This window comes from Gymnogyps californianus, chromosome 13 (assembly GCF_018139145.2).
Source record: "Gymnogyps californianus isolate 813 chromosome 13, ASM1813914v2, whole genome shotgun sequence".
Classification (NCBI taxonomy): domain Eukaryota; kingdom Metazoa; phylum Chordata; class Aves; order Accipitriformes; family Cathartidae; genus Gymnogyps; species Gymnogyps californianus.
Window position 1 is genome coordinate 3,533,258 of NC_059483.1, and position 14,736 is coordinate 3,547,993.

General features: G+C 41.5%; 1 protein-coding gene across 1 annotated transcript in view; it reads right to left on the reverse strand.

The window, feature by feature from the left end:
• The window catches only part of LOC127021492 (contactin-6-like), an 82,925-nt gene extending 68,719 nt beyond the window's left edge, over positions 1 to 14,206 (reverse strand). Inside the window, exon 1 of the mRNA XM_050904578.1 lies at positions 14,050 to 14,206. Coding sequence (XP_050760535.1) covers positions 14,050 to 14,191 — 142 coding nt within the window. The 5' untranslated portion in view covers positions 14,192 to 14,206. The remainder of the gene's footprint in view (positions 1 to 14,049) is intronic.
• Between the last annotated feature and the right edge of the window lie 530 nt (positions 14,207 to 14,736).

Here is a 14,736-nt window from a genome sequence, read left to right on the forward strand (position 1 = left end):
TGTAGATATTCTACTTTGCTCTTATTCTGAAAATCTGGCCACCTCTCAAAACCACTTCTCTTTGCCCTGAGTGGGCATTTACACCAACAGAGCACAACCACTCTGTTCTCCCTCTTACTGTTACCTAGCATAGCTTTATAAGATAACATGACATAATCTAATAAAGCGTAATGTTGCTTGTCAAAAAGAGTATCAAATAAGATCGCTAAGATCAGGTGTTTGGCGCACATTTAGATTGCTAATATGCACTTAGGAATAGTATGACTATTTAACAGATGATATATTTGCTAACTTCAGTGTTTCTGCAGAGATCTATAAATAAATTATCACCTAGTTCCTACATAATTCCTGCCATTCTTTGTCTGTATTTATCTCATTTATGAACAACGAGTTCCCTCACACCGCATTGCTCTCTCAGCTGTGAGTTTTAACAAAACCCCAACTTTTTTCCAGCGCTGTGCATGTTGGCAGATTACTGTTGGTATAGCACAATTAATCAGTTGGATGTGATAATGAGGTCATGTAGGCTAAGCAAAATGCTCAGATGAACAAGTGATTCTTCACAGCGAAGAGCAGAAATAGAAGGACTCTGCTGTGTGTGGTGAGAAGTCATCATCTTTGGCTGGGAACACTTGCAGATTTAAGCAAGAAAGGTATGTGCTCAGAACAAGCAAAACATATGGCATTTTGTGGAAACTGAATTAGAGAATGACAGGGCTTTCTCTGATGTAAGTGGGAACACTTGAGGCGAAGGAGGCTTTCAGCTCCTTGCCAGGTATGAAAGGAGGACTGGGGAGAAGGAATGGGCCAGAGCTTTTTTCAGCTGGTGTAAGTCAATAGTACCCCACTGGGGTCAAGGAAGTTATGCTGATTTATGACAGCAAAGGATATGGCCTGCAAGTCTTCAATGTAGATATTCAATTACAATAAAAACAGAAGTTGAGAAGAATAGCATTTTTGGATGAGGACGACCATCAGCGTAGCTTTACTGAGTACAGAGCTGCCATTGAGAGAAGGCAAGCAAACCCACAATGGTGGGTGAGGTGTTTACCTGACATGGTGATTTATGCAGATAGAAATGGATAGTAACTGATATACACAAATATTTCCTGCTAAAGTACTTGTGTTAATAGGCTAATTAATAGGTTCAGCTACACAGTGTTTTTTCTTTAGTGTTTTAAACTCAGCACTGACATAATTGCTGATTGTATCATGAATATATCTCTTCTCATTTCGCCACCACTACTACTACCCACACATCTGGGTTAGTTTTTAAATATAAAACTGCCTTACAAGCGTTAGAGTGGTAGGTTTAACTTGCACAACAGAATGTGTGAAGACATGGTCAGTTTTCCTGGGAACTACTTCTTAAATATGTCTGATAGGAACAAAAACCTAATCACAAGTAGCAGCTCATTCATTTCAACCTCCCAATCATGTGTTTGAAATTCCTTAAACTGCTTGGGCATAGGCGTAGCATTTCTAAATCAGTCCATTTTAAGAATGAGCATAGGACAGCTCTGTATTACTGAATAGCAAACAAGGAAACTGGGGTGTTTTAATACATGAAATTGTTACAGACAATTAGAGAAAGTCCAATTTATCACCTTGCATAATTACCAACAGTTCATCTGAATTAATGTAATTTCATGCTTTCTTGAAGTTTTTCTTCCATAAATGTTTTGTCATTACATAATCCCAAATATTATAGTTGTAATTACTTGTTATTGAAATGTGCAATGAATGTTAAGGCATTAGTAGTAAGAGCACTTTACAAATTAGCTATGCTCCTGAGGACAAATCAATATAATTTTTCACATTTCCATGGGGCTGTGTCAAATTGTGATATATCACATCTGTTCCAGTTTCTTCTGTTTCTCTTATTGGCTGTGATATATTGCAATATGATCGGTGTTACTGGATGTGATGTATCACAATAGAAATTGTCTCGCAGGGAAATGGGATAACAATTACAACCTCAGCAGTTTTTAAAAGCAGCTCATTGTTATGATCTGCTATAAGCATTTCTAACACCTGCGTTATGAGCTGACAATTAGTTACCTTCACTTGCCTGTGACTGTAATGAATTAGGGGGCCCATTGGTAAGTGTGGGTCTGAATTCAATGCCCGATTTGGAGGAATCGGGTCGGTTATAGCCACAAATAGAAAAACTGGAACTTATTGGATCTTTTAAATAATCTCAAATTCTGGGAGGTCCCGTACTTGGCCAGATTTTGGGTTTGTTTTTTCTTCTTTCACATACAGCAAGTCCCAAACTTTTGTTGGGCTAAAACGCTTTTAGATACAGACTGTGCCTGCTGCCAGAAGGTTGTGTTCATCTGTTCAGACCACACCAGAAGACCTCCTGTGCATCTAGCCGTGTCTCTTGCTTCTCCTCAGTATTGTTGTACTGAATCTCTTTGTAGGAGACTAGTACCAACCTCTTGCAGCTTGGTTACCAATAGGGTGCGTTATGGAAATATCTTTCTTTCTCCAAGTATCTCCCAAAGGAACGGCTAATCTCACTTCCTACAACTTTCACTGGAAAGTAAATTCTTTTTTTCAGCTTTCAAAACCGTAGTAAACTTGCTAAACAAACTCTCTGACAGTTCCTTTGTCTTGATAATAGTGTCAATACATTAATAGTTTCCCGTTACCATCTAATCTCAATTTTTTAAATGTTCTAATTGATTTTCTATGAATTCAATTCTGAGATTGAGCAGTGTTATCTCTAATTAAGGTGTCTGAAAGCTGCTTAGCATTTCCCATTTCCTGATTTTTAAATACCTGCATTTTCCACTAAACACCTACTGAGGAGTTCTGCTCCTTCCCCGTTTGAAGTACATGTGAGCCTCTGCTTTGTCAGTGTTGTAACACCACAGGGTCTGCAGGACTTGAAGCTGCTTCAGCCAGGACAAGCCTGGGCAACACCCGAGTGTCTCCTTTCACCAGGACAGGTTAAAAATCATCTGTAATTCTCACTTTTGTTCTAGTTTTCCACCTGAGGTGAACACCGCATCCCATCCTGGTTAAAAGAGAAAGTTGCCCTCTCCTTCCCCCTGAAGAAGGCCACCAGGAGAGCCCCGCTGCCACTCTTGCCCCAAAGCCCCGCTCCTCTCTGCTGCGACAGAGCGGTCTGCCAAACCGAGAGGGAAAAGCACAATCGCTGGGTCTTGTCCTTCTCCAAAGCTGCATAATCAACCAAGGACCTTCATCAGTGCTCCTTTATTTAGTTAAATTGCTTTGGAACTTCTAAGGGGAGAAGACCTGTAATTTACACATTAGGATGCACATGGGCCCCAGGTCTTCAATTCAGCTTAAATGGTATGAATAGCCAATCCTGGCACTAATTTTCAAGGTGGGGAACAATAATTTCTGCCACAGCCTGATTGTCTTTTTCAATTAAAGAGTGAAAATGCCCTTTACAAAGTAATATCAAGCTTCTCTAGAGGAAAAAATGGAAGGTCACAATTAAATTAAACAGGGAGAGTGGGGGGGGAGAGGAATTCTTAGCTGACTTGGTTTTTGTTCATGCATCAAGAAACCCAGTGCAAAGAAACATACTGTGAAGCTGTAGTGCTGGTCTACATCTGTTTTTTGTTATTTTTTCCCCTTTTACAAAGTTAACAGCATAAAATATTAAAGCTCTCTTCTGAACCAAACACAGGACTTGCACTGAGCAGTAAGTGTTGATGCAGCCTTAGGGCTCTTACTCTGAACCCCATCTGCAGGCCAGAGGCATATCCGAGGATCTGACCCTCTCAAAGGGAGGGGGACGTAAGAAATATATTTTTAATATTTTATATTCCCGAACAGTTTTCTCACTTGTCACGGCAGAGTTCATTTGTCACCTGTCATCACAGAGTCACTTTGCCGTCTGCATGAGTTTTCTCCAGATTGGAGTGCTCTTAAAAACAGATTTCTCTCCCCAGTCTAAATCTCATGGGCCAGATTTCTCCCTGCCAGAACTACACCGACTTGAGTGACTTACACCGGAGACAGCCCTGGCCTCCTGTGTCAAACTACCTCTTGGCAGGGGTGTTAACTCTTATCCAAAACCAGCTTCTTTCTTTTATATTTTCCCCCTGCTCCCACAGAGACTTGGTTTCCCAGGGTGCATGGAGATGGTTCACGAACTTGTCCCTTCCCTTAGACCTTGACCTTCTTGTTGGCAGCGAGCAGCCATACCCCTGGTCCTGCGGAGAGCCCCTTTGCCTCCATGTCCAGAGTTCTGCTGGGGACCTCCTGTTAAACACCCCACAGTCCCACTTCAGGCTATTAATTTCTTTTTATAACACTTCTACCAACAAGATAATCTATGCTCATAATAAGTACAATAAAAAATGGCAAGGAAGAACGGGCTGTCATGCACTGCTGAAAGTGTGTAACAAGCACGTCCATGCATATTTCAGCCCTTCCCAAGTTCCTGCCCAGCCCTTTGGAGATCTTTCTTGAGCACAGAATTATTTCTTGTGGAATTACCTTGGGTTATCCCCAGACACCACTGCTTTATCTCTCATTCCAGCTGCAAAGCCATCAAAGACTTCCTTCCAACAGGAATTTCAAGATTTACCTGAGTGATTGACGTAAAGGATTTTTGAATGTGAATCTTGTAAGTGGGATTTCAGGTGTAGTATACATTATTAGCTGTTCTTTCAGTAGCATTTAGAAATGAATATTTACAGCTCAGTGCATTATCTGTACCAGATGTGGTTTGCCTGTTGAGAAAAACTATGCCTATGGCCTTATTCCTTTGCACTGTGGAAAGTACCAATGACACACACTGTCCCTCCTTCTTCAACATAAGCTATGGAATAGAGAAGTTTATCTTGTACCTTAAAACCTTTGTATTAGATAGGATCAAGCTTCACTGCAAAAATAACTGATCAATTAATGTCATTATTTTTATTCAAAAAAAGCCAGTCATTTATTCCAAAGAATTTAATTTGGTAATTTTTTTTTCCCTTGCAAGCCTCCACCTGTAACTTTTTTTGTCACACAAAGAATGAAGAAGCTCTTGTGGACATTATGGATATTTCATTCAATAATTTATTGGAATCTAAGTCATATTGTCTGCAATGAAAGTAGAGCAGATAAAAAGAAAATCACCCAGACTGTAAATATAGACTGGTTTTATCCTTCAAAAATATTAAATTTTATCAATCAGAATCTAGCAGCTCTGGGACCTGTAGATGCTTTACCTACCATATCTCAGTCACATATATTGCTTTTCCAATACAACTTGCAATGTTGATTTAGGACAAACACTTTTATAGGAACTACAGAATAGTAAGTAACATATAACTAAAAGATAATCTTCAAGTACTTATACATTCCCTATTACTACTTTATCTGACTAGCTCACTGCCTGTGATGTGCCTTACAACATCTCTGTAACGTATGTCTCCATTTCATAGGTAAAGAATTCCTGTAGAAGAGGAGCAAGAGCCTCCTCTTCTAACAAAAGTTTAAGCAAGTAACCTAATGGAATAAAACAGCTTTAACAAAGGGTCCTGATACAGCATAGCCTTGGACATGGTGGTTAAGTACTCTGAGATGTTTAAAACCATTTGAGAGAGAGAAAAATGCAGCTTGGGTTTCTGATGCTGCTTGGTCTGCTACAACATTCAATAAAAGGAGAATGTTACTCCAGTTTGTGTGTTTAATGAGAGAGGAGGTCATGACTGCATTTGGTGTCAATGGACATTAGATGGGCTCTGAGAACACAGAGTGGACTCAGACCTGTAGGGAATGATGGAAAAAGCAAAACCTCTTCATTATGTAAACATACCCATATCTTCTGGTTTTAAGATTCCAGGCTGCTCTTTCTGTCTTCAGGAATGTCTGGATATTTGCATAATCCTGTTCTTGTAGTATCTGAGCTTTAAAATAGAAACGCTATTATCACCCTGCCTTGTCCTGTCAGCAAGCAGGTGAAGCCCTTCCGGGCTGCCTGCTTCATCACTGTTGAACGGTGGTTGATGGCTCCTGCTTTTCCTTAAACCTGTGAGAGCCTGCGTGTGCACAGACTGCTGCAAAGAAATAAATAATGGAAAGCTCAACAGAGATACAGAAAGATGAGCTGAACGTAGTGAGGTCTTGCAGTATTTTTGGTCTTTGAGTGAATAAGCTGCATCGCTTATAGTCGGTTCTCTGCAAATATTCTGCTCAAAGTAGCCTTGAAGGAAGCACAGTGCCCCACTTTGGGGCGGCTAGAGCAGTGTACAGACCCTTCACAGCAATGCACATCAGGTTCTCACCATGTTTTTCCTAATTTTGTGGGGAAACATTGTGAAGAAGAGGAGGAAAAAAAGAAAATATGCCTGAGGCTGCTGGTCTGCTCCATGGAGAGCATCCATTAAGCAAAGACCTTGATGTAGACTCCCACCATGGAGAACTGCTGCAGAGAGTGCTGGAGCATTGGCACAAAGTGTCCCTAGCAATCAGAACTGATAAATGAAAGTTCCATTTCTTTTTACTCCAGGCAGAATTTTGACAAAATATGGGCTTTATTTCCAAGTAATAAACTGAATTCTTGGCATATTTACTGTAACTCATTCTATTCAGAAGCTTGCACTTCACCTACCCATACACAGGGAGAGGCAGGTACTGCTGCTGTAGTTATATTGGATTCTTTAACTGTGGTTAAAAGTCCAAAAGGCAATTTTGAGCTGTAAGCCTGTTTAGTGACATAAGGCGAGTTGACAGTAACATTTCCATCCTCCAGACAGGATCAATCTGCAGGGAGTGTTGCTACTGCAGGTTGCATTTTTTTCTCACCTGCTCACGGGAAGACGCAGGTTGTGAGGTGTCGCCAGGATCATCAGGAGGGCTCTGCAGAGCCTGGAAAGGACACTTTTATATCTGATTCTCCACGTATCTGCAAGCTGAGATATGTTTCTGCATTATATATAAGGAAGCCCCTTCAAAACGGAGAGGTAGGCTTAATGCATTACTTAGCATTTGTAGGTTATAGAATGATGTGAATAGAGGCAAGTCTATGACTTTACCTGAAGTGTCCCTATAGAGGATAAGGGAATGTAGTAAATGAAGTGAAATTTTGGGGGATGTATCTTTGATGGTGACCTGCTTCTGCTACTGGAAAGCTGAGCTCTTCCTCCTGTTTGCTCTTCAGTTATCAGTTGGCCATCCCTGAGTGCCTACTGAACACTAAATTGAGAAGCATATACCTCCTTTTGAAAAAGAAAGAAGTTGCAGTGTTCATTCTTGCAATATAAGCTGCTAGACAGCCTGATCAGTATGCCGGCCCTCGCATGCAGTGATGAATTAACAATCAGTTTAAAGACCCAGAGAGCTTTACTCAAGGTGGTAGTTACAACATCTAGCACACCTTTCAATCAAATACAATTGTTACAGAGGGATTTCTGGGCACACACAGTACCACAACACAACCAATCCAGAAGTGTATGTCCCATTTAGGCTAAAATTCATGCATGTCCAGACTTTGCAAATTCAGACTATCTGATCTAAGTGTATTGATTTTTCCATTTTCTGTTTCAAAGCATATGCTACAAATAAAAAGGGTTATGACATCTTGAGGCATGCTGTATTGCTTTCTGATGTTTCTGTAATTTGTGTGCAGTCAAAGGTAAATAACATGATGAAGTAATCAGATGAAAAGTGGGCTTTCATGCTAGCTGAGCATCTCACAGACAGACACTCTAACAGGGCTTTGTTAATGCTCAGACTGTCATGATCTAACAAAGACTAAATGGACTTGATTGCTTTTAATATATTTCCCCTGAAACGGTTAAATGCTAATGATGGACTAGTATTTTATGTTTCAGAATGGAAAAACACTGTCCAGGAGGAATTATTGCCTCTTTAATTTGTTATTTCAGCAAAACTGTGTCATCTTCTATCTATCTGACAAACAGCATGTGAGAGCACTTGGGAGCTGCAGATTTTATTCCAAGTGCTCCAGCACTATCACTCTCATCCACGCTGCTATGATCATGTTGTCACTGGCCAAGAGGAGGGAGGATGTGCGTATTTAGAAAAATGCTATTGAGAATAAGCACCAAGCAAAACCCCTGAGCACGCCTTTGAAAAATGTGAGAATATGGTTGCAGCCCAAAAATGCCAAGGAAAAATCCTTCCTTGGTCTGTAGCCCTGGGGAAAACTTTTAAATACGTGGTCTAATGTCTCCACTGCATGCCCCCCTGTGTGGTTCAGGACAAAATGACTAATCCTATTCATGAATTTAAATTGTTGTCATTGTTTCTCAGAATTCATGATTAATAACGGGGGCCTGAGGTCTGAGAAAGCCGCAATCATCATGACTGTCTATCAGCGATGGTAGAACAATTTGACTGAGACTCTAATTTAAGATCCCTAGGCAACTAGATGTTTTCAATTAATACTGAATTTTCTGGGTTTATGCCCTGAATAGTTAGGAATTAGGTTCACACGTGATTCTTTTTCATGGTGGAGTACTTTTTTTTTTCTAGTTTGTTTAATTGCACTTCTTGTTTCTCTTACGTATCTGTTAATGTCTCTGCTGTAGACGTGTATGAGAACCAAAAGAATCAGGAACAGGCCCGGACAGACTGTTTTACTGCAGCTAGTTATGGGGATTTCCCTCAAGACCAGTTGTTTGCACACAGTTACTTTTACTTAAAACTGATGAAATAATTAAAACAAATCCCCTGTGTGCCTTGGGATAGAGTTCTGCTTGAAGCCATATTTAAGCAGTTCTCCATAACAGGTTTTTTTGTTTGTCTTTTTTAAGGCATGAAATGCAATTTAGATGCTCTTCATTAATAAAAATAGATTTTTGCAAAACACCTCATTAATATGCATATAAATGCATCTTGGCACCACAGAATAGGAGAAACTCCAGTTTTACTGATCGAAATACTTCTTTAAACCTGGATGCTTCTTTCTTTTGTGAGTTTTGAACGCGACTGTGATCCCGCTATCTCTGGCTCTGGCTCAGAAGCGATAGCTGCTGTGTTTGTGCCTGGTCAGGCTCTGCGGTGGCTTCGGGAGGTGGCTCTGCTCAGGGCAGCTGCTTCACCAGAGGCGTCTCCTCCGACGGGCATGCAGGAGAAGCAAAACCTGTGACATCTTGGAAGCGTGTGCACAAGCATCTTCATTTCGGTTTGGAAACTAAGTTGTGTAAAACCTGAAGGAAAACCTTCCACGTCCCCATCTCTTTCTTCAAGCTGACTCTCTTGCATAGTTCACAAAGACGAACTCCCCAAAGAGCTGTCTTTGACCTTCCCTTTACGTAGAGCTGAAGCGTTACTGGTGGCTTTGTGTTGGATGTCAATACTGAAGTTGGAGGGGGGAAAGTACCATGTGGGCGGCAGGTTGTGACTCGGAAGCAAAGCTCAAAACTCAAATCTGCCTGAGGACCCCTGCGCCTGTGACAGGCTCTGGCTACACAAGCTGGGGTCTGACACCAATGCTTTTTAACCAGGCTGAAGATCCAGCTCAACAGCTCCAGCTCTTGCAAAACACACGTTAGCTTTTCAAAAGGTACTGCTTGCTGGGTAGCAAGAGATGCACAGGATTTATAGGGAGCTTTCAACTTTATTTATGACAAAACAAACCTTCGTCAGGAAGTACGAATAACATAGGACTGCCATCCTATGTATCCCGCTAATGCATTTATGTGCTCTTGCTCTGCTCTCTCTCACTGATGCTGTCTCTCATTTTCAGCTTGTAGCTTTAATAATCTATGCCACTTCCTTCTGTACAGTATTCCTCCCGCAGCTTTCATTTGACAGCTCTGTTTTTAATAGAGGATAAGCATGAAACACCAGCTGAACCTGAAAACATATTTCTAATCTCATACCACATTTATTTTGCTACTCAGAGAGCTCACTATCTTGAAGACTGGAAAAAGCATTTTTCACATATTAACTTGAGAGGTACAATAGGTTTCCAGAGGTATCGTTAATTCAAACTCAAACTCGGAGTTAGTTACCTTGTAGTAAAAAGACAAATACACATAAACCCTGTTACTTGGATAATAGGCTTGATTCAATTATTTATCATGGTGATTGCAATAATATGCCAGGCAGCCCGATTCATGGAAGAGTCCCATTTTGTTACGTATTGAATGAAAGTGTCATAATATCAACGCGCCTGCCTGCCTGCCTGGATTTTAAGATATAGCCTGAAGTATTGGTTGAAACAAAGAAGTAAATTGGATGGCAACATGAAAATAAGAAATAAGAAAATGTTAACTGTGAAATAACTGTTTCAAGGTAATTTGTTCCGCTATTCTCATCAGGTCATTATAACATTTTCCATGTACTGTGGTTTCTTCTATTGTAAGACAAGTTAAAACTCATAGTTTCACAGTGATGCCGCTAAATTGAAGCATTTTCCTGTATGTTTGTGTTTGCCAATGTAAATGACAACCTTCAATTTGTCTGTCCTCTCTCTTTTATATGAGAGAGGATGTAAACGTCTGTCACTGCTAATGAAAAAGTAGTGCGCTTCTTGACTGTGGGATATGTTTACCGTTATATGGTTGCTGTTAAGAACTGGAGGATTAAAGCAGGATGGTAGCTGTGGGTTTGTCTGCTGCTGTGGACAAACAAGACCCAACTTTGTTGTGACCTGCTCCCCGCAGTAACTTTGGGAAGTGTCTTTGTGGGGGTATGAAGCCTAAGTAAAGGAACTGCTTGATATTAGCCCATTTTGATTATTATATATTGGCATGAGACTTCAAGCTATTAGTTAAGTGCTTCAGAGGGAATGCTTCACGAGCACAGAGTATTAAAGAACTGGCGTTTAACAGCTGAAAATGCTCAATGCCATCACAAAGCCCATTTTGTGGCGAACAGGTCCTCTAGCTGCTAAGTGCCATCAGCTGCATCGCACCGAGATGGGCTTTGCCTCAGACGGGCCAGAAATCACATGTGATTTCTTTCAGGTTTGCATGTCTGAGGGCAGAGCCCTGGCCCGCAGCCGCACCGGGAGTGGGGGAATTGCAAGAGGGCCCTGCAGAGCCACCTCGCTCTCTGTGGGAAGGCGCACACCCACGGTCAGATCCTTGGTAAACTCAGTCTCATAAAGAAAACTGTGCATTGTGGTGTACAGTTTCTCTTTTCTACTAGGGAAAACTTCCAAAGGATCACATATCCGACAAGAGCTTGAAGATGAGACACTTCTGTGCCAACTAGCATCTTTCATTCCCCTGAGGACTATCAGGGATGCATTTGTGAATGTAGAGACAAACATGGACCAGCTTCCTGAGAAAGGACTTTTCTCCTCTCTCTTCCTTACCAGTGAGGCTTTCCCCATGAGCTTTCTTTCCCTTCTTTCACTCTCAGCTTTCTCCAAACCCTTCTCCTTGCAAAGAGTTGAAACAAGGTGTGCTGGTTTTGTGTAGCGAGGAGGGGGCTACAGGGGTGGCTCCTGTGAGAAGCTGCTAGAAGCTTCCCTGGCTCCAACCCGGACCTGCCTCAGGCCAAGGCCAGGCCAGTCAGCCACAGTGGCTGTGCCTCTGGGATAGCATAGTTAAGAAGGGGAAAAAAAAAAAAAGACTCCTGAGGTGGTGTGAGAGTAAGATGGAGGAAGAGGAGAAGCAGCAGCAGCTACAGTAAAGACAGCAGGAGAGGAAGAAGAAGATGGCAGAAGAAGAGGAGCTCCAGTGAGGAGAGGAGCGGGATGTGAGAGAAACAACCATGCACGCACCGAGGTCAGTGAAGATGGAGGCGAGGGAGGAGGTGCGCCGGAGCAGAGATTCCCCTGCAGCCCGTGGTGAGAGGGCAGGCTGTCCCCCTGCAGCCCATGGAGGGTTTAACGGCGGAGCAGAGATTCCCCTGCAGCCCGTGGAGGACCCCGCGCCGGAACAGGTGGCTGGGCCCAGAAATGGCCGCGATTCTGTGGAAAAGCCCATGCGGGAGCAGTTTGCGGAGGACTGCAGTGCGTGGAAAAGGACTTGAGTTGGAGAAAATCATGGAGGGCTGACCCCCGTGGGAGGGACCCCGCGCTGGAGCAGGGGAAGAGTGTGAGGAGCCCTCCCCCTGAGGAGGAAGGGGCGGCAGAGACAGCGTAGGACGAACGGACCACAGCCGCCGTTCCCGCCCCCGGCGCCGCTGCGGGGGAGGAGGCAGAGGTACGGGGAGCAGAGCTGAGGGCGGGAAAACAAGGGGGGGGAAGGTGTGCTTCTAAGATATGGTTCTCTTTCTCATCATTCTGCTCTGATTTGGTTGTTAACAAATTCAATTGGTTTATTTTTCCCCCAAACCGAGTCTCTTTTGCCTGTGACCATAAGTGGTGAGTGATCCCTCCCTGTCCCTGTCTCGACCCACGAGTTTTTGTTTTTTTTTTCTGTATTTTCTCCTCCCCATCCCGCCGTGGGGAGGAGTGAGGGAGCGGCGGCGTGCTGCTGTGTTGCCGGCTGGGCTTAAAGCACGGCACAAGACAATTTTCCAGAGCTAGCTTTGGTCCTACACATGGCTGTGAAATGGCGATAGGTAAAAGTAAGCATAGGAAGGAAGTGCAATTAAATATTATGCAAAGGAGCACTGGCCAGAGGAGCTGTTTAGATACTCCCAAGAGCTGGTGCACCAAGCCAGTGTGATTCCCTGTGGGCTGGGAGAGCAGTGAACTGGAAACCAAAGTGCTTCCAGGAATCAGGAGTAGAATTTTCCAGAAAAAGATTAAATTATTGAGTAATAAGATATGCTGAACAATCACCAGAGCCGCCTTTTTTTCACAGGTATTCCTGTTCTTCCTTTTTCCCCTCCTTTTTTATTTTTTTATACTTCCTTTGTGCCTTTGTTTGAGGGTATTGCTTTTCTTTAGGTCTTTTTCCAGCTCCATTCCTGACCTATCCTGGTTCCTTGGGGATTACAGATTCCATAGACAATTTTGAGGTGGCCATCTATTCTTGCTTCTTTCTAAAATGGGTTTTGTTCTGTCACTAAACAATTTTCATCTCCAGATCTTGAAATAATTTCCCATACAGGAAGGCTGGCTTGCAAAGATGTTTCAGAAAAAGTAGGGAAATAATGAATCAAAATTTTGTTTCCATTTGACCAGCTCTCGGGAATCAAAAGCTCTTTGAGAAATTCAGGGTAAAACATTATTAAATGAGATACTAGCGATATACCATTTGATCAGTTCTACTAAAAGAGAGTTTGTGAACCATCCTGACCTCTAATGTCTCCTTTGTATAACCCCTGCGACATGAGATTTGCTATGAGAAATGGAACAAGATTAATAATTAATACGTTTGCTGGTGTCTGAAATAGCGACACAAGGTTGGCTTTAGACACATGTTTTATTAATGAGGTTTGAAAACAATTGCTTTCTCCCAGCAACAGACAGCTCAGACCTTTATACTGAAGAAAAAGGAATGGAAGTAACATCTGGGGGTTTGTTCTTGTTGCTGTTGTTCCCCCCCCAGGGCATTAACAGAACTCGGTCACCACATATAAACGTTGTGAAAAAGATTGTGAAGTTGTGAAGAAGTGAAATGCGGAGCAAACCTAAAATAAATTTTAAATCGTCTCAAGACAGCATATGTGCTCTACCCAATCGAGCTGAAATATGAAACATTTCAGAGCATAGCTCACTATTTTGCACACTGTGTAAGCAAAAAGAGTGTTTCTCACTCTGTTAATGTAACAAAGTATCAGTGTGGCAATTAGGGGTACAATGTTTTTATGACTCAGACCTCATTATGCTACAGAAAATAGAAATCCTAACTTTTTGCAACATTTCACCCCCCAGTTGTAACTACCTGCAATATAGCAAAGAAAGCACTGTCTTAAAAAGTGGAAACACCTTTATTAAGTGAAAATAATTGCACTCACCTTCCTTGACCTTTCAATTTTCTGAAAGTTATTCTTGTTCCTGAGAGCTAGCAGCCATCAGATGTCTGGTTTTGTTATTAATATTTACTAGGAAAGATTTTTTTCAAGAATAAGGACTGCTGAAGTAAGCCAAACCTTTTGAACAGAATCACTGATGATTCTTTAATTATCCAATAAATTACAGTTCATGTGCAGAATTAATCAAAAAATAATGCTCTAATAAATATGATCTTCCCAACTTACATGCAAATTGAAGCTTTGCCTTCCTGCTCAGAATTGTTCCAAATGAATTTGTGGCCAAACACTGGTATGTTCCAATATCCTGTTTTTTATGTGGGTTATTGATTGCCAAGCTGCCTCCAACCAACCTGTAGTGATAACTCATGGTAAGATCAATATCTGTGCCATTTTGCTTCCACCTTTGAGGGGAAAAAAATCAAATTATGCTTATAATTTACAGAGTCTATTCATATTTATCTTAAATAGTGTGCTGTAGCATACCTGTAATGATAAAAATGTAGTTAAATATCACAACATTATATCATTTTTCACACAAGACTGCTTCTTATATCAATCTTAATGATATCAGTAATTCTGTTCTTTGAAAAATCTTCACTGCTTTTATGCTAGTCACTAGTGTTCATCCAAATGTCTACAAAAAGTAATTATAACTTATTCATACAAACTAAGTTATCCATCCAGTTGAGAGTATGGTATATGCCTCGACTACAGCTACCTTATTTTTTATAATATAAATGGTACCTGCATGTGCTTTACAGTCCTTGCAAATGATGTCATAAATTTGGTTACAAAAATGATTTGGAGATATACATCAGGAAGGATTACACTTCACAGGACAGACGAAAGCGGAGAGAGAAGTTTTTATACAGCAAGTTTGAGACTGATAATTTAATGATGAGAATGCTGCTA